Source organism: Eurypyga helias, unplaced genomic scaffold, assembly GCF_000690775.1.
Source record: "Eurypyga helias isolate BGI_N326 unplaced genomic scaffold, ASM69077v1 scaffold3892, whole genome shotgun sequence".
Classification (NCBI taxonomy): Eukaryota; Metazoa; Chordata; class Aves; order Eurypygiformes; family Eurypygidae; genus Eurypyga; species Eurypyga helias.
In genome coordinates, this window is record NW_010233941.1 from 6,389 (window position 1) to 32,153 (window position 25,765).

The 25,765-nt window shown below is 41.3% G+C and overlaps 1 protein-coding gene across 1 annotated transcript; it reads right to left on the bottom strand.

The window, feature by feature from the left end:
- Positions 1–280: 280 nt before the first annotated feature.
- On the bottom strand, positions 281–15,235 carry LOC104517263 (chromosome unknown open reading frame, human C7orf31). The gene is given in 12 exon segments (XM_010161863.1): positions 281–367; positions 369–610; positions 613–725; positions 756–831; positions 2,659–2,752; positions 2,947–3,108; positions 4,155–4,243; positions 6,065–6,203; positions 6,205–6,297; positions 13,142–13,184; positions 14,637–14,813; positions 15,180–15,235. Coding segments are annotated over 12 exon segments (1,371 nt in total).
- Positions 15,236–25,765: the final 10,530 nt, after the last annotated feature.

The following is a 25,765-nucleotide window of genomic DNA, read 5'->3' on the forward strand; positions in this document are numbered from 1 at the left end:
TGTAATGCTTATTTGTGAATCCATTTGACCTTTAATGAACCAGCTTTTTCCATAACCAGTGTTTATCCCACTGACGTGTTTCTCAAGAAGTCATGTTTTCACAGCCTCTAGGCCAAGACAAGCTCTTCTTGTCTTCCCAAATAGGCCGCACATGTCCTGGGGTACTCTAGCTGGTCTCCTCTTTGCTGTTTGAATTTATTGTGGTTCTCTAGGAATGGACAGAGTTTGTATTGAGGTACTTTTTATTTGTTACTCTATTTTCAAAGGACCGAGGCATATGTCAGTTAAAGAAATAAAAAGCATTGAAACCACAGAATTTATGTCTCTTTCTCTCAGTAACGTTATTTCTGATGTCTTTTGTCTCTCCTCTTAACGGAATCATGAGAACAGTTTTGTACTGCTGTGGTAGAGAAGGAATGCTGTAGCTCCAGGAGTGCTGCCTGGCACTGAGGAACCTCGCAGCTAGGGATCCATTCAGACAGTGCTGTCTCTTTTGGCCCATCGTCTGGTCTCCATGCAGGCTGACATGCTTCTTGATGCCAAAGCTTGTGCACCAAATTCTTTCCTCACTCTTTACATCCAATGTAAGTCTGCTTTACTTAGGCTAACTGGGGTTTCCCCATACTCTGTGTTGATCCTATTGTTTGGACTTGAAGTCTTTGTAGGAAAAGGAACATCCAGATTTTGGAAGGGATTCGAGTTCAGGCCTTCCTGAAAGCTGCCCCCTGTTTTTCTAGCCGGAGTTAAACCGTGACAACAATGCTTCTGTTTGCAATGTGCCAGTGATCCTCTGAAATTTGTTTATTGGCAGCCCTGTATCCAGATGATGAACTTTTGGTCACATGTGTGAGTCAGAGCAGCCTGCTCTCAGCTCATATCCCTTCCTGGTCTGTGCTTTCTGTCACTTTACGCTGCCGACCAAGACTGGGCATTGTTTTTATTCTACTCAGCATTGTGTCTCAGTAGCTGGCTACAACAGTAGGAACTCCGCATAAAGGTGGAGGCATCTGACCCAGTGCTGGAATACCATTACCCTGTATTAATCATTTGTACCGATGAGGCTTCAGGTACTGGTGCAGAGTCAAAGCTGCATTGTACAGGAACTGTTAGAACATAAAGTACATTTCAGTCCTACAGCTAAAGAGTGGACTTCAGCCGTTACTGTGCTGAACAATCTGAGTGTTTCACGTTTAATGTATATATGGTTTAAGTGGAATAATGTTGTTCCCCTAAATCAGCATGACCCAGGGAAGGCCTCTGCCAATTACACTTCAGAAGCCAGAGGGCAATAAAAATGGTCAGTTTTGAATTAATGTAAGCTGACAGTTTGTATTTTCATTTCCAGAGACCACCTGTTGAAACTGTTTTTTAGAGTGTTCATCATCATAAAGGGAAACATTCGTTTCATCTCCACACTGGAGAAAAAGCTAGGCAGCTTTTCCATTTCAGGTACAGGGATTCAGCTATCAGAAATTCGTAAATGCTGTTTCAAAAGGGATTTCCTTACTTTGTTTTTTTGTTGTTGTTGTCGTGTCCCGTCCCCCGTCCCCCCTCCCCCATCCAATAGGAAAAAAGCAGGAGAATTCAGGAACTTTTTATCCAGGGACATTTTTAGACTATTGAGAGAATGACAGCATCTTACTTAGTTGCCCTGTTTCTTGTATGTCTGTCTGTGCAGTTTGAACCTGTAAGTGCTGTAAAGCCAGCAGTACTGTGGAAGGGTGAGCAGGAATCCAGTTCTGTTTTACCCACAGAATTGCTTACTCAGAATAAATTAAATGTGTGCATGTACTCTGCATGACAATATGCAGGTGACACTGAATGGCTTCAGCCCTTACAGGTAACAGTGCATTAGCAAAGAGCAGCTAAACTTGATTTGCTATGCGTATATACCATGCTATGCTTTGTTTGCATGAGTAGCATTTAATACAAATAGTATCTTTTCACTTTTATACAGGCCACACAGAGTATAATTGTTGAGGACAATACAAATGGAGTTTTCCAGTATAGTTTATAATTCCTTAGAGTAAATCTGTGCATTAAAATAGAATCTGATAATGTTACTTATGCACCCTTAAGGAAGAAAGGCAAATCACTCACATAAATGGAGGAGGATGAATCATAGAAACTTTGCCAATTTAAACTGGTGTAGTTAGTAAGGAAGTAGTAGTCTGCAACAGGTTACTTATCAAATACACAATGTGCAATACAGTGAGTTGATGAGTCCAAGTGAGGTCATCCTGATGAACACCAGTGAACATCTAGCCGATACGTTTCAGTCTCTGTACCATTCACATGAGAGCTGCCAACTCCTTTTATAGAGACTGTTACTCATACTTCTCAAGGCTAAAGGTCGTTTGAATTGCTGTCATGAGTTAGTGGCAACTTTAAATGATAAGATAAAAAATAAGCAGATAATCGCCATAACTTTCTCCCCTGCAAACCCTGAACAAGTCATTAATCCATTACAGAGGTACAGTCAACCAGCCATGTCAGGACTGATTTAGTACACTGAACTTTTGCCTCTGTTTTAGAGTGAGCCTTGCCCTCTGCTCAAACATTATCAAAGGGAAGGCTTAATTCCACTAGCTGCATCTGCTAATACTCTTGCCAGTATTACTTGTGGTAAAAGCATGAGTTTCTTAGTAAATACGGTACTTACTCGTTCCACATCTTCACCTAGTTCTCCAGCTGATCTGCCAACGGCTTTCATGTAATAGTTATCCAGAATAAAGGGATTCATAGGACCTATCTTTCTTAATGGAAACCTATTTTATTGTCACACATTTTTATTGATTAGGAAAATCAACATTAATGCTCAGTCCCCCTGAAAAAAACTCAGATAATTTACAGTTTGTGTGTTTTTTGTTACTAAATGACAAAAACTGGATTTCGTTGAGAAATTTAGGGGCTCATTTACTGCTATCCCAAGAAAATTAACTTTACAAAATGCTTACCTGTGAAGTTCTGACTTTATGTTGTGATCCTCAGAGCCCTTTGAGTGTTTTGTAGCATATTGGTTGTTCTTGGAGAAAGGTTATATTGTAGCTCATTAGAAGAGGAGTTGGGGGCCACTATCTTTGGTGGATTTGGATTGTATATTTGACCCTTCAGCAAATTTAGGAAGCTGAAGGTTAAGAAGAATAGGTGAGAGAGAAACCAAATATATGTGCTGAGTGGAAAAGCCTGTTTTAAAGGTTTAAGATAAGATGTTGTGTCACCCTCCTCCAATTATCTGTTTAGTAAATGCTAATAAAAGTAAAAATGTGTTGGGAAAATGTCTTCAGTACAGTATTGCTGCTCAAGTAGAAGATTCAACAGCTACATAATTCAGCTGAACTCAAGTCCAATAACTTAGAATTAAGTCCTCCATGTAGCCACACATAGTAGGCACAACATTACAAGCTTGTGTTTGTAGTCACAATTATAGACTTCCTTAAAATGGATGCCTGCTTATTGTTTCCCTTGCCACATCCGTAAGATTGTGTGTCTACAAAGCCTGTATCTTTCTTTGTTCAGTGCTATTTTTTCCTTCCTACACTATCCATGACTTTTAGATGTCATCAAACTTCAGGCTACATCCCTTTGGGAAGAGGACTAGTGTTTAGCCAAGCTGAAGAATAGCAGAAACATGATAATTCATGGACAATTTCATTCTTCTGTTTTATGCACCAGCCCGGTCTCTGTCATTACACTGGAGAAGGCAAGGTGGAGTCAAAGACCATCCACAAGGAGGACATCTGTTTTCTTGAAGAGTTGGAAATAGAGACACCAGCCTGTCAGTATGTGGACAGGACTTACAGAGATTTAAGGAGAAGCAAAGATCTGCTGCTGCCCAAACCCATTTATTTGAAGGGCTGCAGAAAGTAATATGGGCTTCTGAATGAAGCCTCCTCTCCCCCTTATGTATGGTCAGTAGCTATTACTCCTTGTTCTTATCTCTGGAGCTACTTGGCTATGTCCTATGAGAGCTAGTTAGTAATTGGACTTCAGCCACCAGACAGCCTGCTAGCTTCTGATCTTGTTTATGTATTGCTGGGGTGATTTAAAACTGTCTCTAAAGCCTCTTGCTCTTTGTATGCATGATGCCTAATTCATGTTCTGCAAGTGTTTGGTACAGTAGCATTGTACTTCTTTCTCTATGAACTACGTACTTTAAAGTATCTGTGCTGTTCCAGCCGGTGCACAGCCACCTTCTGGGAGTCAGAGGGAATACAGACAACTTCATGCCTATATGGATTACGTACAGGGGAAATATTTGACATGTTCTTATGGAACACCTTTGATCAGAATGACAGATGGGTCTGCATTTTAAGCTATAGATGTATGCTCACTATAAGGACAGCTGTGCTGTTGGAAGAGGTTCTCTCTGTGAGCTGCTGCTAATGTTTCTTCTACCCTGAGAGGCTGACCTCATAGATCTGCAGACAGAACTCATCTTCACTCTTTCAGTACAACATCAGCCAGGTTAGATCAGATCACCCATTTAATCAGGGTAAGTTAACCCAGGTGTCTTTTTGGAAGCACTCAACATCGTTATCTGCACCAGCAGAGCTGCAAGGCTAGTGGTCTCAGGCAGAGAGGAGGTAACAAGCAGCTGAGGGCTGGATCTTATACCAGATTAAGTTGCCACCGCAGAAGGCCATCTACCCATGGGCAATGGCTGGAGCTCTGGATTGATTCACACACTAGCAAGGAAGGTTATTAATACATTTCTGTGCATGATTTTTACGAACAGCAACAACAAACAGTAAAGCTTGATGAATTGTGAAGTTGGCTCTGTACTCATAATGCTGCCATCAGAGGAATACTGAGTTCTACTAGATATCTTGTAAAAATGAAACTGCAGTGCATGCTGGAAAGAGCTTAATTTCCAACCCTGGTTCTATCACTGTTTTTTCTTTTCGGTCTTTCTGCCTCTGTTTGCCTATTTGCCTTGCAGTGATGCTGTCAGCATTAACTACATAATAACTACTCTGAGTTTTGTAGGGGTGAGATGTAGAAAAGGCACAAAGCTTTTAAATACAACCTTCCAGTGGTAGAAGTCTCCTGAGTGTGGTCTGGATTATCTGTACTTAACCAGAGATTTCTCCTTCAGTCACTGAGAACTGGAATGTCCTGATCTCAGAGGAAGTCAAATCATAGGGAGGGAACATCAAATGAAGTTAAAGTATTTTCTAAGTGCCAGTGGTAGCTGGCCTCTTAGCTAGTAATTCTGAACCTGCTAAGCTTTGCTGGAAATAGGTCTTGGACTGCAATGATCCTCTTGTTGTGCAAAAATAGTCTTTGTAAACCCACCTCCATGCGAGATTAGTGTTCCTTAAATTGACCAATGATCAGTGAAAACTGACTAAAAATTACTACTCCTGACATTATGTATTCTGTGAAAAGATTTTGGGTTTGGATGGGCAAACACACTAAAAATGGCTCGTGCACCCAATTATGGGCATAACTGTACAGCACTGTGCCAATGACTGGGAATGACAGCTAATTCATGCAAATTGACCTCCTACTTAACATTATCAGCTTTTACTCTGCTGAAAAGCTTCTTAACCATGCCAAGGTATACTTTTTCTGTTTCACACAATTATTGCAAACCCTTCCTGACAAGCACTGCCATGTCACGCAGAGGTGTTGGCTTTCTCTTGTCCCAAATTCCTCATAACCATGTGTAGTCAGCAACTGCTAAGGACTCCTCAATCAGTTCATGTGGGTGGTCTTTAAAGTCTTCCAAAGTGAAGTACCTGTCAAAATCCCAATGTAGGAAAATGCCTGCAGGGAAAACCAGAATAAGAACAGGCAGGCATTACTTTGGCCCCAAAATTGCTAGTTCTTTATCCCACTGTTGCATTTTTTTCCTTTGTCTTCTGTTCTATTGGACTGTAAAGAATTATTTATCTGACAAAAGATATCAAATAAACTACATGCATCTTGCTTTTGTGGGGATTAGCAGTTAACAACTCTGTTGGCTTCTGAGGCTACAGGATGCTCACATGAGTTGGGTTTATTCATCATTCTCAGTGCTGAGGCTCTAATTTAAGACAAGATGCTTGTGCTGTCTTACCTCTGGTCTTCCTCAGAACACTCACATCAAAAGCACTGGTAAGGATATTGGGATGGAAAGGCTGATGGCTGCTTGCACTGATCCCTGCGTCTTGATCCTCAGGTGATCTGAAGTTTGGGAACATGGCATACCTAGAGATGGTGTGTTTGGTAGGGATGAGAGGGGGGAAATGGCAGACACAGTGGTCTTAGGTTGGTTTGAGTTGGCAGGAAGAAGGACAGAAAGCAAATTTCCTTATTTCACATTTTGCAGAGTTTTAACATTAAATATAACACTTTGCACGAAGTGGGAGAGATGTGAGAATCAGAAAGGTGTTATCTTAATTCTTTAATCCCCTCTTGCTTGCACCCTACAAAGAATTCACAGTGTGATTCCCTTGCAGCTTTTGTACACAATCAGTCATACCAATTCACACTTTTAGGTGGCTTATTGGAAGGAAAATGTGGACCTCTGATTCTTGCACAGCTCCAATTAATGGTAACTGAGTTTGTACTTGTAAAATCAAAATTTGCCTCAAAGACGACGTTTATTTCTGTGAGGAAGGATGATAAAGCTGAACTGGAGAGTTTTATGGGCTACTGAGGAGTGGGATTTCATGGAGTGCTCATGTGCCTATGGCTGTTCTTTTTAACTTTCAGTTTTTCATGCAAAAATAATTTAAAAACTTACTAAAATCAGGGGAATCTTCCGAGGGAAATGAAAGCAGTGGTTTGTTCCAGTAAGAGAGACTAGCACTGCGTTTGGATTCTTCTAAACTTGACCACAACTGCTTACAGCAGCTTACTGAGAGCAAACACCTTTCCCCAGTTACTGCATAAAGCTAAGGCACATCCTTTTACAGGAGCCAAACCTATTCCATTCCTGAGGCTGTGCATCATGACATAATGAGATGTCTTACCAAGCTGGGCTTTTCTGAGGCTTTCCTCTCATAAATCTGCTTTATACATAGTTTAGATCCCTTAGCTGTGCTTGGTAGATGCTCCCAAGCACTTACATTCACATTAGGTGAAGAGGCCATGAAAAATACAGCCAAGAAAACCCAATTAGCCCACAGGCAAGTCAACAAGATCAGTATTTGTTAGGAGAGTGGGTGTGCCAGGCACACACTGCTAACCTGCTAAACCTATCATTGCAGGCTTTATTCAAGAGAGTTTGGTTTTGCCTAGCAGCATTGCTGCTGCTGTTGCTGAGGAACTTGCACTGTGCAATTATGGCTGTAAGAAAAACTTGCCTTTTTATTTCATTAAGGAAAGATGAGATATAATATAGTTGAAATATATTTACTTAGCCACAACATCTGGTGGTTTATGAAGCCAGTATTAGGGAAGAAAAATAATAAATAAGTTACCTGAAGTGACCCCTGTTCATTTGTACCTCCCACATTTTATCTGAATCAGTGCAATCAATGTATGTTAGGGACAAATCAATGTGTAAGCAGTGCAGACAATATTCTTGCTGATACCACTAATTCCATGAGGAATGTTTGTGTTGCCAGGTGCCAAAGACTGAAAAGACTCTGGGAACAAGTGATGTGCAGAATATCTTTTTAGAAGGAGTGAGGGAAAAATCTATCCTCACACTTCTGTATAATAAGCTCTGTATTAATTAACAATAGTATGTGCTGTTAGTAAAAATAAAACCTTTTATCAGTAATGCAAACCAGAAAACATATCCTTTTTCTACTTGCAGAGAAAATATTTATTCCATGCTGATAAAATATTTATATTTTACCATGGAAACTTATTTTATGCTTCAAATAAATTTTAAAATATCAATCAAAAGAAAACACTAATTTAAAGGGCAAGAATTTGATCACTGATGCTAGCAAGGAATCTCTTGGCAGTTGTACAAAGTCAGAAAAATGTCTAAGATTTAAAAATCTATTAATTTGCTTAATCGTTCTTTGGGGTATAATAATAATTTTTAAAAATGCCTGAAAGACAGTAATACTGGACTAATCTAAGTGGTTCACCTGGGGCTCCAAAGTCCTGTGTGTTTCATAAGGCTTAATTACCAGGTTTGGCTTGAAAGGGTCTTTTCCATATATGAGTAGGAGAGGTTGTCTGATGATAGTCTTCTTTTAAGCTTTATTATTTGTACAGTGATCACACAATGTTTCTTGATTGTATGAGCCATATACCAAAATCTTCATATTGCCAAAACCTCTCATTTTCTCAGTGAGGGAAGGATATCCCAGATTCATTCCCAAACAGGAGATGATGACAATCTCTCAGGGCTCCTCCCCTTGCTCATTTTGAGGACAGAGCTACGCGAGATGTTAATGGGCTCCATGCAGACTCCATCATTTCAGCCTTAGCAGTTCCTCTGGGAACTCTCTTCCTCACACAGGTTGGGGGTTACTCAGCAGCCTGGTTAATGACGTAGCTGTGGTAAAGGAGTTGAACCTGAGGTCTTTACAGGTTACCTGTGGCTCAAGAGCTGCAACTTGGCCACTCCATCAGTCAATTAGTCTCCATACAGGTAGGGGTTACACAATTACAAAGACAGACATGTCCCCTTGTTCAAAGAATTTAAATACAGTCCTGTGCCTATTTCTTTCTGTACTGGGATGAGTGTTTTGAAGATAAACTTCAAGTGCAAGATCAATTTTGTTCACAGGTTCTGATACAACATGCAGAAGTCATGGATTTCATTGTGAAATCTGTGCTGTGTTGCCATAAGACTCAGTGGAATCAACATGAGGTGTGATATCTCACAAGTTAGTGTGACAGCATAGCTCATGCCTCAGCTGAGCTGAACAAAAGATCTACTTTTTATGTGTGATTCTACAAAGTGTTGGATTCTGACAACCATTTGTATATTGTTACATTTATAACGACCTGGGACTCTGATTCAAATTTTGTGTCTGTCTTGAAAATGGAAAGCTTTTACAGAAATAGCCATACTTACACAACAGCAATCTTTAAAATTTATTCCACAGATACTTCTAATTGATTTTCCATTTCTACAGTTAGAACTGGTGCTGTATGTCTACTGGTGCTATAGACATGAAGGAAAATACTTCCTAGTATTTATTTTCAACTGTATTACAATTGTAACACAGTGTGAATTCAAAACAAGCCCTAAGAAGTATTTTCAATTTCCATTCACAATGTGCTACATTCACACTGTGATTTGTTACATTCTTCATTGCATTCATTGGACGTATTACTGATACAAATACCCAAAAATAAGAACAGTCAGTCTGCCTTGTGCTCTGGCACGGCTGAACTACTTAAGTGCCTTTGTAGTGCACGTTTCGTTATAATATCTAAACTGAAGGTAGCAATAAAATACGGATGAACATGCATCTTCATGATCCTGCCATGATGTAGGGAAGCTTTGTGAGCTCAGGTTGTAACAGCCAGCAAAGCTTTGCATTTTCAAAGGTTGACAGATGTTTAGAGTGTTTCTTATATTTTTAAAACTCAAACTGGGTAACGAAACCTGAAGCCACCCAGAATGGATGGAAGTATAGAAAAGTAGAGCTCTGGTTGGAAAGGAAGAAAGGAATAGCAGCTTTTCCAACTTTGGCACTGAGATGCTTTCACTGGAGTTCTAATAGACTTTTGCTGGAATCTGCCAGTATCACACAAGAAAGAGTTGCTAAGTATTATGTTATCTGCCCCGTTATGTTCAGTCCACAGAGGATATGGAGCCCATCAGTCTCCTGAAAAGAAGTCAGACTCAAGCTGGAGGGACTTATGCTTCCAGTTTGGAAAGCCTCAGAGCAAATCCAGAGAGCGGTTAATCCCATTTCTCTAGCAATGAGTGCACTGTGGGCAGTCTTCAAACTGTTTCTGATAAAACAGACATAAACCAAATTTCATGTGAGAGAGGGTATTCTTACAGAAACACTGGCCTCAGCTGCAGTAGTTCTGTGACTCCCCTCCTGATGCAGTGCTGAGCACTGGGTGCAGGCACACACTTGTTCAGTAATGGTAATAAAGGACACTTTGCAACCTGTGTGACCTTCATGAAGACCTCCCACTTTCCACTATTTTTATACTCTCCGACACATGGTAGGAGCCTCTGAAGAGTTGTTTCTTCTCTCAGGTGTGGTGTTGTGTGCAGTGAGTGATGAAGTGTGGGGAGCTTCATGGCCTTCAGCTACCCTAGATCAGGCCAGAGAACCTTTTGCTGCTCTTTCCTGTTAATTTCCCATGTACTCAGTAAATTATTAAGAGAACAAGATGTATCACTCTGGCCAATTTTAACAGGAAGGAAATTATGACCGGAGAATAAAATGTTTCACATGTGTAAATTTGCTTTCTCCATAGCCCTTTATTCTGTCAAAGGGTGGCAATCACTTATCTTGCCTAACCTTAAAACCTGCTTGGTCAGGGAACCACCGGGGTTCATGGAGCTGGGTGACAGCCAGAGGAATGGAGGTGATGTGTGGCATGATAAACATTGTAAGCAGATTAGAACTCACATGGAAACAGACAGTTTTCATTCATTCATTCCATGCTGTCACTGAACCCACCAAAAACCTCATTAGTGTGACTTGTTTTTGTTAGGATAGCTGCAAATGCTGTAGCCTAATGTAGAGTGTGCGTGTGTATAACTAGGTTCTTGGCAATGGCTGAAGGGTGTTTTCCAAGGCTCTTTCTCTTGTTTGATGTGAACTTGAGGATTCATTACACCTTTAATAGGAAGAGGCAACTACTTTTCTCCAGTACATTTGACTGGGAGGATTTATGTGTGTGGCCCACTGCTAATGCACTTACAAAAGCACATCTGCGCAAACCCAGCGATTCATTCTAGTGCAAAACTGCACAAGAATACATAGTGCACATAGTTAAGGCAAGGCATAGTTGTCCCATGAAAGCATGCAGAGTTATTGCAAATGCCTGGTAATTCATTTCCCACAAAAGACAGTAATGGCTCAAAGGAGCCCTCACAGGCTATAAGGTAAATAAACTGAGTGTTAATAGCTCCCAGGTAGGCCTGCAGAGCACCACTCAGAGGGTATTTTTCAGGAAAGGTTCCATGTGGCTGTCACTGCTTAATAGTCCCTGACAGCAGGAAGAGTATTTGCTCTGAAAGACCTTGGACTATGACGTGGAAGATTTTTTTTTTCCTGGTGTGTTTCACTTTTTCTTTCAAAGGATATATTCTTTCCTTCAATTTAAAAGTCTTTCAAAGACTGAGAAAATACGTTATAGGAAAACACCAAACTAGGACAGAGCATAAGCCATAACATATTTTGAGAGACCCAGCATGTTGCAGGTTAAATGTGAGTGCAAAATAATGGAGAAAATATATCAACGTGTTGTTGATCAAATATTCAGAGTCCAAGGTCATGTACTTTTCAGTATGTACGGGGCCAGAGTTTGATCTACTCCTGTGTAAAACCTCCTTCCTCCTTATACAGCTGCACAAGGACAGAGTCACAGCAGTCCCTGGCTGCTTCCTCTTAAGGAAGGAAATCCTCAGAAAGGTGCTGTGGTCGCTACCTCAGCCTGTGTACATGGATGATCCATTCTGGTGAGCACCTGTCACAACAAATGCTCTTGCTATGAAGTGAATGGGTCCCAGAGCATCCTTAACCAAGAAACATTTGAAGCTGGTCAGCCTAGGAATTTCTGAAAACACAGCAGGCCTCCTACCCCAAGCAAAGCACAGTTTTTAACTTTACTCCACAATTTGCCTGTTTCTGCTCTTTGAGGGTTACCAGTATGAATGTCACATAACAGGACACTTATTTGACTAGCAAGTCATACTCAACCAGATTATTTCCAGCATCATTCCATTGCAGTCAATGGAGTTTTCTTAGGGATTGATTAGGTAATAAAACAGAACCACCCAACTTGACTGTGCAACAAGAGAGTGCCCACTTTGCATGGATGTTGGGTTTTAAAACAACTTTTAAAGTGCTCCATTACCTTACAGAAGTGCATGGGCCAGTTCTTGTCACTTAGTGCTTAGAAAACTTATAGGAAGAAACTTGCAGGGAAACTCGCTGGTTCCTTGCAGCTTGTAATCAAATTCTGCAGAAGCAGCACAGCCAATGCCTCTGATGTGCATTGCTGGTCAAAGGCCGCGAGCTGTCCCAGTAAAAAGGAGTTTCAGTTTGTATACCCTTGTAGGTAACCACACTTCTGCTTGTGCTGCATGCTGTAATGAGGTAATAAAGAGAGAAGCCTGCAAAAGCAGTGGATGACAAAGAGCTGGGTTGCAGGTTTCCTTATGTAGCTTCTGTGGCGTGCTTACAATTAGCTCTCCTGCTTTTCTGCAGCGTCTGAGTTTAAACAAAATGGGGAGCACGTACCTCACATTCAGGGAGGCTAAATGGCGAGTGAACCCAGCACATGGGGCCAAACAATGCACCTCACTGCCCTATAAAGATAACTGAGAAGTCATTGTGGAATTATTCTCAGGTGTCTAATATGCTCTAGTTATTAATGCTAATAGGAAAGGCGAAACTTGTTAATTTTCTGCCTTCGAAGAATTTACATTTACACTTTAAATTACCTTAATCTAAAATCTCAGTAGTTTGATCAAATTTAACGTTTTGCTGTTGCCATCAAGTGGCAAAATGTTGGATTGCAGAACCCCAGCGGCAGCCAGATTCACTCAGTCTGATGTATCTGGCACAGCAGTAGTGAGAAAAAGAATCTTTGCCAAGCCTCCTCCAAAAATATATCTCTCTATATATACACTCCAGAAAAATGGACTGAAATACACATGGTGTCATGGTTACTTCAGTTACTTCACTTTAATCTGGATTCTAACTAGTTGAAAGGCTAATATTTTTGAGTATTAAAAGTTGATAAATACGGACAACCTGTAAAGCAAACTCAGAGACACTTGTTGAAGAAATTCCAAACTGAAGGGTTACAATGCTATATTCTGAATTTCATCCCCAACTGTGTTTGCTCTCTTTTGTTACTAGCTAATGTCTTTTTACAGGACACGGCCCTTCAGATGCCATATCATGTCTGCACTTCATATCATATGTGCATAATACCACCAGAGAGGGATGAATATTCAGTTTGCTATTACATTCACTAAATTTGCAGTCTGGTTAATGCACAGCTTAAATTTACAGTTCATAATTTATACACCTATCACTTTCTTCAGTTGGGTAACACAGTACTGCTCAGTGGGAAGGCCTCTGTGCAAAGAGAAAACAAATGTAGACAAGTTATGGTCTATTTGCTTATAAAAATTCAAGTAATTTGGTACATTTTTGTCTTGATTTCTCAGATAAGCCTTAATATCAAAACTCTTAGGTACTGCTAGTTTGTAAATCTATCCTCAGCTTTAAAATCTAAGTCCTGCAGGGCTGGATTTTGAGTGGTGCTGAGCACATGTGCCTGAATCCCAAGTTCCTGAGAACACTGAGCATTTCCCTCTCTGGAGGCCTGGCCCTTATAGCCCCTGGAATTCCATTCACCATAGGATGAACTGCATGAAGGGAAGTTCAGGTCGGACATTAGGAAAGGGTTCTTTACTGAGAGGGAGGTCAGTCACTGCAACAGGGTCCCCAGGGAAGTGATCATGTCAGAGTTCAAGGAGCATCTAGATGACACTCAGTCATATTGTTTACTTTTAGGTAGTTCTGCAAGGAGCAGGGAGTTGGACTTGATGATCCATATGGGTCCCTTCCAACTGTTCCATGATTCTGTGGTCATTTTACAGGTAGGCTAGATCATGATAACACAGAGCAAGGACAGGAGGGCATCTTTCCAGTCTTTGTGTCGTGTTTTAACCCTTGGACAGCCAAGCAGATACCTAGTCTGCATCTTCCATTCCTGTTCCCTAGGGAAGCCTGCAGGGCTGAAGGCTATCCTTCAACTTCTCCAAGTCAGTCCTGAGCAGCAGCATGTTGTGCCTTCAAAACTTTCCTGTAAGTCAGTAATGGTGATTTGAAACCTACCTGAATGTCTCAACAGTAGGGATTTGGCATCATCATTTGCCTATCTATCAGCTAGTCAGTCCTTTTTTGTTTTGTTTCATTTTGACCAATGCCATCATGATGGACAAGAAGTTTTGGAATCGGTTTCAGAGGAAGTGGCACCAACCCAAATGTATTCTAAGGAAGAAATTGCTTGTGGTAAGGGTCTAGGAAAAGGAGCCCTGACTCATAAAGCATATCCCAGAGCTCTTCCCTTCAGCTGTTGTCTAGATAGATCTCTTCTTTTCCAACAGCTCTCTGAAAAAGCTGAGCACTGACTTTTCACGTTTATGCCTATGGGATTTGTGGATGCTGAGCATCAGTGTGATTTAGGCGAGTAGTGACATTTTTAAGGTCAGGAAGGGTGTTTTCGGACAACAGCCAACACTAAATAATTCCCAAATGATGGGCAAAAATTAAATATGATCATTTTTACTTTAAGCGTTTCAGCAAAACACTGCACAGACATTTGTGGCAACAAATATATTCCCACATTAATCTTTAGGCCAATGTGAAAAGGGTAGAAGCTTAAATTGCCTGGTTTTGGAATGCAGGTATTTGCATGTCTTGGTCTACTTTGCTGTCTAACCTGTTAGCTGTCTGTTGCTGTTCTTGTTAAAACCCCATCACTTAAACATTTTGATTGTGAGAAGTCTTTGTCTAGTCTACCTCGGCAAAGGCTCTACACCACCACCATAATGTTCATGTCCTTTAACCAATGTACATGGAGACTTGTCCTTTATCCTGTGGTCTTCTGGCAATACAGGTAGTGCAATTCCTCCATGCTCCCTTTCTGCTCCCCAGGGAATCTTGCAACAGTGAAAGGACTCCTTGAATTCCTTATATCTGAAAGAAAAACAAACAAACAAACAAAAAAACCCCAAAAAACCCCAAAACCAACCCAGAATGTCCTTTAATGGAAGCAACAGTGATGGTTACTTGAAATCTTTTAAACAGTGACAACGTAACTTTATTTCCTTGGCTCTTGAGTTACTCAGTCTTATTCTGGGTAATGCTGTTATGGAGAACTGGCACTAGGAGAGGTACGTACAATGGTGATTGGCAATTGTTTAATGAAGGGTGAACCCAATCTATTATGTTTTGATCAGTGTAAGGAAGAAGGAAGCTGCTAGATACCTGCAGCTGTACATCTCACAGTTTAATCGAGTCTCAGCTGCCAGCACGCAGATCCCTGCGCTGTCCCTTCAGTACTTCAGTACTACGCAGTTGGCATATGGACAGCAAATATATGCAGACGCAGGCGGCATATGGACAGCAAATATATGCAGTGGTGCAGATGGAAGCTTTAGCATCTAATTCCCACTGATTTGAGATCTGTTATTTGTGCCTTTGAAAACCTCCCCTCTCCATCCCTAGAGAGGTGGGAAATGTTACTATTCAGTAGCTGTAATTTGCAGTGAATGCAAGCTGTGTCAGGCACTTCCTATGGATGTGCTAATGGGTGAGGGTATTCAGTACTTTTCCATACATCAATGTTATTTGAAATCACGCAGATGCATGTTCACCTCAGATAGTTTTAGTTTAGACTGTTGTAAAGATGGACACCAAACTCAGTGAAAATGTAAAGCTTCCTTTTCTTTTCGGGTGGCAGCAGTTTTCCAGTCAGAACACATATACAGCCAACCGTCTTATTAAAGAGATAAGTCCTGCGAGGAGCAGGGAGTTGGACTTGATGATCCTTATGGGTCCCTTACAACTTGAGATATTCTACGATTTTGTAAGAGCCAAAGTGAGTGATTTAAATTTGGCCTAGAAGTCCAGGATTTTCTGAAAACCTTATCAGAGAAGTAATAAACTGTTGTGGTATGTGACAGGAGTGGTCCCCCTTGGGATATTTTATTGGTGTGCTGTCTTCATTCATATGAACCCAGACAGAGTGATGCCTAGGTGAATGGGTTTGGAACCAGCAGCCATGTCTGTGTTTGTTGTCAGCCTTTCCATCACTGAGTGTCCCCTATTCTTGCTTTAGCTAGACCTAAAGCAAGAATACTACCTCTTTTTCTGGTATTGGGTGTTTTGTTACTGATCAGTGAAGAAGCAGGACATGGCTACAGACCAGTAGGACTGCATTTGTTGACTGTGGAATTGCCACTGCACTGCTATCACAGCCCAGGATGTGGTGAATCATGCAGATATTCCAACTCACTCCCAATTACCATGGGTTTCTCTGCCTTGTGCTCCAAAGTATGGTGTTGCTCTAGGTTTCTGTATGTGTGATTCCTGATGGAGTAAGGTGTACCAGCTAAAGAAATTCTTGTTTAAGCAGAGGTGTTATTAATCTTTCCTAGTGTTGATCATTACATTAGAGGAGAGGTTGTTTTATAAAGCTATACTGGGAAAAAGTTCCACTCTGCAGGTACTAGCTAGACTCAGGCTTATAATGATTTTCAGGTGTAAGTTTCCCCTAATTCTAACTTCATTTTATATTGATTCAAAAGTAGGATAACATCCCTGTCCCACGTCTCCTAAAATGTTAGGGGAAATAGGCTCGTTATTATGTAGCTGTGAGCATTTCATTGAGCATACCCTTCACTGTGATTATAGACTTTTAAGGAAGAAAATGGCTACAAAAACACAGAGTACATTTAGACTCAAATGGTGGCAGAGTCCTAGATATCTGAACAGATCTTGTGGAAATCTATGGGAAAGATCATTATCGACAAGACACAGACAGTGCTGCTGTGTTGTGTTTTGTTCTCTCTGGTTTCTTGGCAGCACAATGCCCTACTATCACGTGTGGTTCAGTGCCACTCTGCTGCTGCCTGATGCTCTTCCTTTATCCATTTTGCCAGGGTGCAAAGGGCAATATGTTTTTATTATATGATGGACCAAAATAAGAATCTGATGTGCCGTAGATTATCAGAAAGCTTTTCTGTTTTTAAATTTCTAAAGGAACTCAAGCACCCATTTCTTAAGTTCTCTCTAAGCCCTTGTTTCCCCTTTCTGAAAGCAGGCAGACAGATGCCAAGTCACTTGCATGGCTGCGCTGTTTGTATTCATTAAGCCAGCTCTCACTGGAAACATTAATAAATCATTCCTCTTGACTGCTTTCTATAGGTTACTATGTTGCAGAACAACCACTTCATCTTAGAGAGAAAAGAGAAACATTGCACACAAAGGTCTGGTCATCCATTTAGCCCAAACAGGACTTTGTTAAGCTTAAAATGTTTCCAAGTCTCAGTCTCACAAAGAAACATTTATAGCTGATATTGATCCAGTAATGTTGAAAATCTCAAGGACACAGAAAAAAAAAGTCTCTGTCTAGAGAGGCATTTGTAACTTTAAAAGGTACATTTTCCTCTTCAAGTTGGTTTTGTTGTGGGGAGCTCAAACTGGAGTGTATGAATACAGTGTCTTGGATTGTGAGCTTGTGAAGGGCTTCAGAGACTGATTTGATCAATCCATGAAACCAACACATCTGAGGGCGTGTGTTGCCAACAGCTTCCAGAAGAACTGTGGAAAGAGTTCTTTGAGGGATATGATTAAGACCTGCATCTGTATGAGTTCACACAGGGTGCATTCACTCTGGCATTTTAATTTGGATCAGGAGTGTACTTTTGGCATGACTCTTCCAATAGTCTCTATTTTTACAGCACCTTGGTCTTGGAGTACATGAACTGGGTTCCTTCTGGGTGAAATTAACTGGAGAATGTGCTCCAGGAGTGCACCAGGAGGGCACCACAGCCACAAATGGACACTCAGTGCCTGAACTCACACCAGAGGTAATACCAAGTAAAGACCACCTGAAATGCATTTTTTCTGGATGTTAGCTCCAGCTGTTTCACCCTACACATCTTCTGCTGTAGTCCACAATTCTTGCCAATGTAGGCATAGTCACTGAGCAACATACTGATTTGGAATTCAGTGCATTTTTTGGGAGGTGGGAATGGCTGAACTTTTTAAAAATTTAACTCTTGACCAATAAACATAAAAATAACTATATACATCATCTTTGTATATCAATGCTGAATCTGACTAACTTATCATAGGGTAAAATCCTTATGGTACCTTCTTTTTATATAAATAACCAAGTATTATACAAATACACATATGTGCCTCTGCTTATTCACAGACACTGTTTATCAGTGCAAATATTGGTAACAAATGCTCTAGTCCAAGATGATAATGTGATGAAATTCATGGGTGTAGTATTTTTAAAAGATGAGAACAACTGTGTTCTATTTATTTATTTGCTTGTAATTACGTGACTAGAAAAAACACAGCATTTTAAAAACATGTATTGTAAAACATGCAGTCACCTTCTTTTCAGGTATAAGTTGGTGAGTGCATTTGAGTGTGTGTTTACATTAGCAGAAAAATGCAGCTTATTTCCTGTATTACAATACAGATTTTCCTGTTCACAGAGAGAATAAAGGTAATGACATGGGCCATATTTATTTAAAGTAGAAGTAGTAGTAGTAAACAAGAAGGCTGTCAGTAAGTGGAAACTAAGAACTAGTTTTGCTAACACAAGAGAGAAAATCTCATGTGAAAGAACACTGGAGGACTTGAGGCTAACTCTGGAATCTGTTATGTATTTAAAAAATACAAATGTAGATTAAAAAAAACCTGTTTTACCTCCTTACATGTTGAGCTGTACCTTTAAGCCACTTCTGCATTGCTCTGCACTTAATGGTCTGTTAGCTCTTGGCTACGGATCTTACAATGGCAAGAGGAGTCTGAGGAGAATCGCAAGGAGTAGGGAGCAATATACATTCATCTCCCTGGTACACATTTGCTATCCTGACCTTGGAAAAGCTTTGACAAAAAGGGTATTTTGATCAATCCCTCTTCTTCTCAGGCATATGTCAGTGAAATGTAAAATATTCTTCTTTGCCTTATTAAAATAGGAAACTAATTTGAAAATATTTGAAGTATGTTATTTTTCTAAGGTGTCCAGGGATTTGGGCCATATGTATTGTAAGAAAAGAAGCTGATGTAGCATGTTCAAGTGAAAAAAATCAAATTAATTCCATCATGCTGACAGTTTCTAGAGTGTTGGGTGGTCTGGTGTGGTACCTACATGAGCACTGTGGGAATCTTGTACTGATGACTCAGATTCAAGTACTACTGGCTTGCCAAGAGGAAAGTATCGAGTTGTTGATTCGCAATCTGCAGGTGGGCAAGAAACAGAAGCCTGACTTTCCTTCCAGCAGGACTGCTGTGGTTCTGTAATGTAATTCAGTTCTGAGTCCACACTGTTCAGACCCTAGCAGAATTTCCCTTCTATCACCCTGATTCACCTTTTTGGGAAATGTATTTCTGGCTGCCAGAATTACAGCTGGGACCTATGACTAGTAGCTTTTTCTTGCCACTACCTGTTGCACATACAGGAGGTGCCACAGTTCACAGCTTCTCTTTGCAGCTCCATGACAGCAACTACCCACTGAGACAGGGAGCTACGCCGCTACATTTACTTCATCAGTCTCTTGGCATTTCAACCATCGTCCGTAGCACCAGGTTATGATCTGATGGCATTCAGCTCTAAATGCTCAGTGTACACACTGATTTATACCCACCTGCAGTCATATCCATCATACCAACAGCAGCCCCACTTGTATCAGTCCATACCTCCTCATCAAAAGGGGTATATCTGAACATATATGTCCCAGGTCCCTGCAGCTGCACTAGTCAAAAGCCACCACACAAATCCTAAAGCCTGCCTTCAGCTCCTGAAGCAAAGTTCATTGCACAGCATTTCCAGGTGCCTGGCTTGGGAACCTCAAGTTCCCAGCCCTTGAAGCCTACCTGTAGTAGCAGGATCCAGACCAAGGGTCAAGGCATCCCTATGAACAACGCTTTCTGGGCACATTCCAATGCATGCAGAAGGTCGCCCACTGTCTGTCCAGTTCTATGCCCTGGTAAACCGGTCCAATTCCTTGGCAGTAGAAGTCAAGGGGTTATAACTCAGTGAGGCCACTCAAGCTAGAGGGCTGGCAATAGATTAGAGAGGATAATAGTAGGAGAAAGATTATGAAATCAGGTGGAGCCACGTGCTGCCAGGACCAAAGTCCCAGGTCCTTATTGATCCAGAAGAAATCACCCCCAGAAATTACTAGTTTCCAGGATGGTGTCTCTCCAAAGCAGGAAACACTATCATTCATATTTCAGCCCCAGAGCTTTCAGGAATCCACAGCTAAGAGAATGAATTATCTTACTATGAGCCTTTTGATGAGGAAAAGCTTCTAGTGGGGGAAGGCAGGAAGGTGGACGAGAGCTATACATTTATGTCCTGTGGAATAATACCCAAGTTTAACAACCTTTCAAATATTTTGTTTATGAAACCCCAAAGAGATATTATTTCAAAGCAGGAGGCAATATCTGGGGAGTAGCCTCTGTCCTCCCAAGCTTTATTGTCTGTGTCTTCAGCAGACACAGGAAACTGTAGAGCAGATCTATGAAATCTACCTTCTCATTCAGTGCAGTGCACTGTGAGCGTGCTTTGGCCTGTGTTCTGGTACTACTTGACATCACCGTGAGAGGGTGTTGGGGATCCTTTGGGGTGATACACAGAATGAGGCAGCTGCTGATGTCAGCAAGTGGTTGGATCTTAGAACACAGTTGGGAGCTGGGATCCAAGATGCAAGTAGGTGATGGGCTGGTTTACCTCTCCTGAATGTAGCCACAAGCTAAGCCAGTTCAATACAGAAAGTTCGATTGGGAAGAATTGAGTGAAGTTGTGTGGGCGTCAGTTCAATTCTTGACAAATTGGCAGAGTCTAAAACATTTCAAATAAGACAGGCAACATAGCAGCAGGACTTCTGTGAATTGCTATGTCTTATTCCCATTCTTGGAGATATCAATATTCTTTGCTTAGGTCTTGCGTGGGTTTTTCATGCCGTCCTTCAAAACAGTTGGACCTGGCCACTGATGGAGCTTGGATTCTGGTTAGTTGGCTTGCTCGATGTTTCTGCCTTCCTGTGTTTGACACACATGGTGATAGATTTTGATCTGTTTTACTTTCTTCTGCTGACCTTTTCTTTCTCTCAATGTGGTTTTTGTTTGAGTTGAATTGGCGTCAAAATATATAGATGTGTTTGAAAAGAGTGTTTTTGTTCCGTTGTTTCTTTCATCAGACAGGGCAAAATTAGCTGGAGGTCCTACTTTTCTTGGAAAAGCAGTGTGAAAAAAGTTGGAAGCAAGTCTTTTGGCAAGTGATAATACATAAATAGCTTTTCTGAATGCCTATTAAATGCACTGTCGTGTTATTATTATCGAGCCGAGCCGGTAATTGGTTTATTATGATTTTGGACCACTGGTTTGCTTTTAACATGGATGGCTTGGCCATCACATTAAAGTGAACTACACTTTAATGTTTGTGCCATGTACAAGTGATATGGCTGTATCAGTAATTGTCAAAGTTCAGAAGTTTAATATATTCTGAAAAAAAAATATTTTCAGTGTTTCTTTTTCATGCTTCATGTTAATCTGGAGTTCAGTGTATGGAAAGGCTCAGCAGAATCTTTTCCTTCATTTCATTAATAACTCAACCGTTGAAAAACTCTGTTAGTTCCTTCCAAAAAATGGTATGGAAGATTTAGAGTTGTGGTTTTAATATACTATGGGAATGACCTGCCTTAGTTGTTATTATAGAGGGTGTGCTGCCTGGAGGAAAAAGGCTTAGGACTACACTTCTACCCTCTAAATTTTCCCACAGAAGAGATGACCCCGCATGTAAATGGATTGGTACCTAAGTTGGATGTATCTCTGCCATCTGTATCTCCATGTTAGTGAGTTTCTTTGGGAAGCAACTAATTGGCACCACTAAGGTCCCTGATACTTCTCTGTACAGCTCCCTTACCAGGCTACAGTGGCTGCTCTGTACTGATGTGACAAAGGGGTCAGGATATTACAAAATCACCCTCTCTGGGCAACCTGTGCCAGTGCTCACTCACCCCCACAGTCAAAAGTGTTTCCTAATGTTCAGGCAGACTATCCTGTGTTTCAGTCTGTGCCCATGGCCTCTGGCCCTGTCATTGGTCACCACTGAAGAAAGCCCCACTCCATCTTCTGTTCACCCTCCCTTCAGATATTTGTACACACTGATGAGATGCCCTCTGGGTGTTTTCTTCTCAAGGCTGAACAGTACCAGCTCTCAGCCCTTCATTATATGACAGATGTCCAGACCCTTCATCATCTTCATGGCTCTTTTCTCTGGACTGCCTCCAGTATGTCCATCTCTCCCTTGTGCTGGGGGGCCCAGAACTGGACAGTTCTCCAGCTGTGGTCTCACCAGTACCGAATAGAGGGGACCACCTTCCCAAAACTGCTGGCACACTCCTTCTCATGCAGTCCAGGGTACCATTGGCCTTCTTTGCTGTGAGGGCATGTTGTTGGGTCATGCCCAACTTGGTGTCCACCAGTCCCCCAGGTCCTTTTCTGCAAAGCTGCTTTCCAGCCAGTCAGCTCCCAGCATGTCCTGGTTCCTGGAGTTGTTCCTATCCACATGGTCTCTGCTCCCCCGTGACCCTCCAAGGCTGCAGGGCACAGCCTGCCCTCTCACCGTGGGCTGCAGGGTACTCTCTGCTCCAGCCCACCTCCTCCCTGCCTTTCTGCACTGACTTTTGATGTCTGCACAATTGTTTCTCTCACATCCCACTCCTCTCACACTGTTGCTTTCAGCAGTTTTTTTCCCCTCTTAAATATGTTAATCACAGAGGCACTAATCAGTTCAGCATGGGCCAGAAGCAGGTCCAGTATGGAGCTGGAGAAGTTTCTAGCAGCTTCTCACAGGAGCCACCCCTGTAACCCTCCCCTGTTTAATATATTAAACACATTAATCACAGAGGCACTAACTGGCTTGGTCGTGGCGAGAGGTGGATCCGACTTAGAGCTTGGGAAGCTTCTGGCAGTTTCCTACAGGAGTCATCCCTGTAGCTCCTCCACCACTACAAAAACCTGCCACACAAACCCAATACACAGACAAAAAAAGTGTCATTTGTGTTTGGCTCTGGTAGATGCATGATCTCAGGTCAGAGGTCTTTTAACCCTCCATTGGCTAATGCAGGAAAGATGAAGATTTGCAGAGGCAGTTATTAAACAAGTACCCTCTCCATGCTGAAACTGATTATGCTGCAAGTCATGTAATGTGACTTAGCCAGTGGAAACAGAAAATACAAAGATCATTTCTAACTTATTAAAGTTGTGGGTTTTGTTTTCTACATGGCGGTGGGCTGAGAAAAGGTGAGGCCAGCTCAGCTAAATAGGGAGAAAAGTCATTTTTCTAGTTCAGATTTTTCCCCTAATTGTGTTGGAGAAAATAGAGGGATGTGAGCATTTCAGTGAAGAGGACTGAGATGTCATTCTCTGGACTTCTCACTGATTTTGATAGCCATGATGTTGTGACAACTACACATGCATTCAGACCCAAAAAGAGCCAACACAAGCTGTTTATTGAAGTGAGAAGTTATACACATTCTTACCCTTAAGTTAGCGCTACAAGGCAAAAGTTAGAAAGCATTGATACACAGCTTAATACACACTTCAAGAAATGGTCTTTTCAGGTTTACATCAAATGCCATTGTGGTGGGGTTTGGGGGTTTTTAATTATTTGGTTTGGTTTGGTTTTAGTTTAGTTGTTCTAGGATAGTTATTTAAAAATTGAAAGTTGAATATGACCGGACTTTGTTAACGTTGAAAGTTCACGAGACAGCTTTTGTAAAGCTGACTGTGCAGTTTGTATTTTCCTAACTCCTCCAGCAGCCTCTTAGGGCAATTCACGGCTCAGGGTCTGTACGGGAATACGAGCCGCCCCAAAACCAAGCTTTACTAGGAATGTTCTTTGTGCCCTCTCGTGGCCACAGGCCAGTTTTGCAGGTTTGCAACGACGAGAATTTCGGAGATTCGCATTGGATTTCAATAACCCCAAATCTCTTGCATTTACTTTAGAGAACAAACACAGAATTTTGTATCTTCGAGACATTTTTTTCTGTATACAATGTAATTACGTGCCTCTTTCATTTGAGCACAGCATATGACTATTTAGATCTTAGTTTTGCCTCATAACCCGGAACACAAAGGTGTGACTTGCATGTTAGAAGAAACAGGTAAGGGTAATTTCCTTTCTAGCCACTAAGATAATTTTAGTTCAAGGCCTGTGCCTCACTTTTGGACTGTTCACATGGAAAATGTCGTATAATTCCACATGGCACCTTTTTCACGCCTTCATTGATTCTTTAACTTTCAAGTTAAATTGCACTCCGTTTCCATGTCATGTCAATCAATCAATCAATACATTGTTTCCAGTGGAGTTACTTTAGATTTATCGCAGACTGAGAGCAGGATCAGACTGCGATGCCAATTTATATTTTACAAAGATCCTATACAGATTGAAGGTTACCATGTATCCCTTATCTGAGTAATGCTATCAAATACAGATTTATAGAGAGCTGTGTAGTTTCAGTTAAGGCCAAAGTGAGCTGCTGCTGCTTATTACCTTTTCTGACAATCAAGTATACAGAGCCAGAACAGGTATATATGCATGCACAGTGGCATCTCCAGTGCTTGCTAGCTGGTGAGGATCTGAACAAGAAATTTTGTAGCAGGCTTGTGAGACCATGTAATGCAAAAGTGGTTTAAGAGAACAGCACTATGCAAAACAAGAATAAATTATTCACTGTCAAGGTAATACTAACCAGATGAGAATATTTTGCTACTATATATTGGAAAACGGGGGGGAAAGAAAGCCATTACTTTTTACATTACTTGCAATCTTTCTCCTATATGTCCCCTTTCACAGTCAGCCCAGGTTACCATATCCTCCTCTGAGATTTCTGGGGTAACGAGGAAAATCACCCCTGCACAGGTACACGCTCTGCCGCTGTTGTGCCAGTGTCAAAGTGTGCACCATCTGCACTTAGCATGAGAGGGAAAAAAAGACCTAGAAAGAATTTATCACTAGTTATAAATTTGAGATGGAGGAGGGCTCTGCTATCCACCAGGCCACCCCTGGAGATTCATAAATTCATATGCAGTATAAATATGTGCAAGAATACATTTGTTTGGAAATGTCTTGAAATATGGAACTTTGAGAAGCATACGGTGGTATGCTGAGCTGAGCTGGCACGGGAAGTACCTTCTGATGACTGCTCTTTTCCCCTCCCCTGCTCTTTCCACACAAGACTGGCATCTCTAGTTCAAGAGCAATTCCGAATTACCTGTGTTCACTCTTCCTTATTTCAAGACTTCATAAGCCATATGTGATCCCAGTATAACTACACCGTAGGTGCCCTGGTGTACCTTCACTGGTATTTTTCTTCACAGGCATCTAAATTAAACTTCTGAATTTTCTTTCATAGCTGCCAAAAAAAATCGGCTGCTGAATTAGGCTGCACCATTTCATTTGAAATGCCTCTTGAGGGAGAGGCAAACTTGCAGCTCTCAGAATTGATGATGGTCTCTCAGGGCCAGTGGGTACTTAGTCAAAAAGGTAACCACACTCAAAGGCAAGTTCAACATCCAACATATGCTTTTATTTTTTCCTTGAGTCTTTCTCTTCAACAGCAGGGTTCAAAGAAAGTTTGTCTCCATTCTTTCACAATTAAAATTCTCCATATTGGTCATATAATATAGTTAATTCTCAACACTTTTATTACCCCAAGATGCAGATGTATTTTATGATGCACAGAGTTGAGCAGCTAAGAGGAACAGCTGATTTTAAAAAGTTTTTCTCTGTTCTTCTTCACTAATTCATGCAAATGGGCCAGCTAAGCCCTGCTGGGAATGAGCAGCACATGGAGCTCATCAGACCTTACTGGCTCTGTTCAGTATCTCCACAA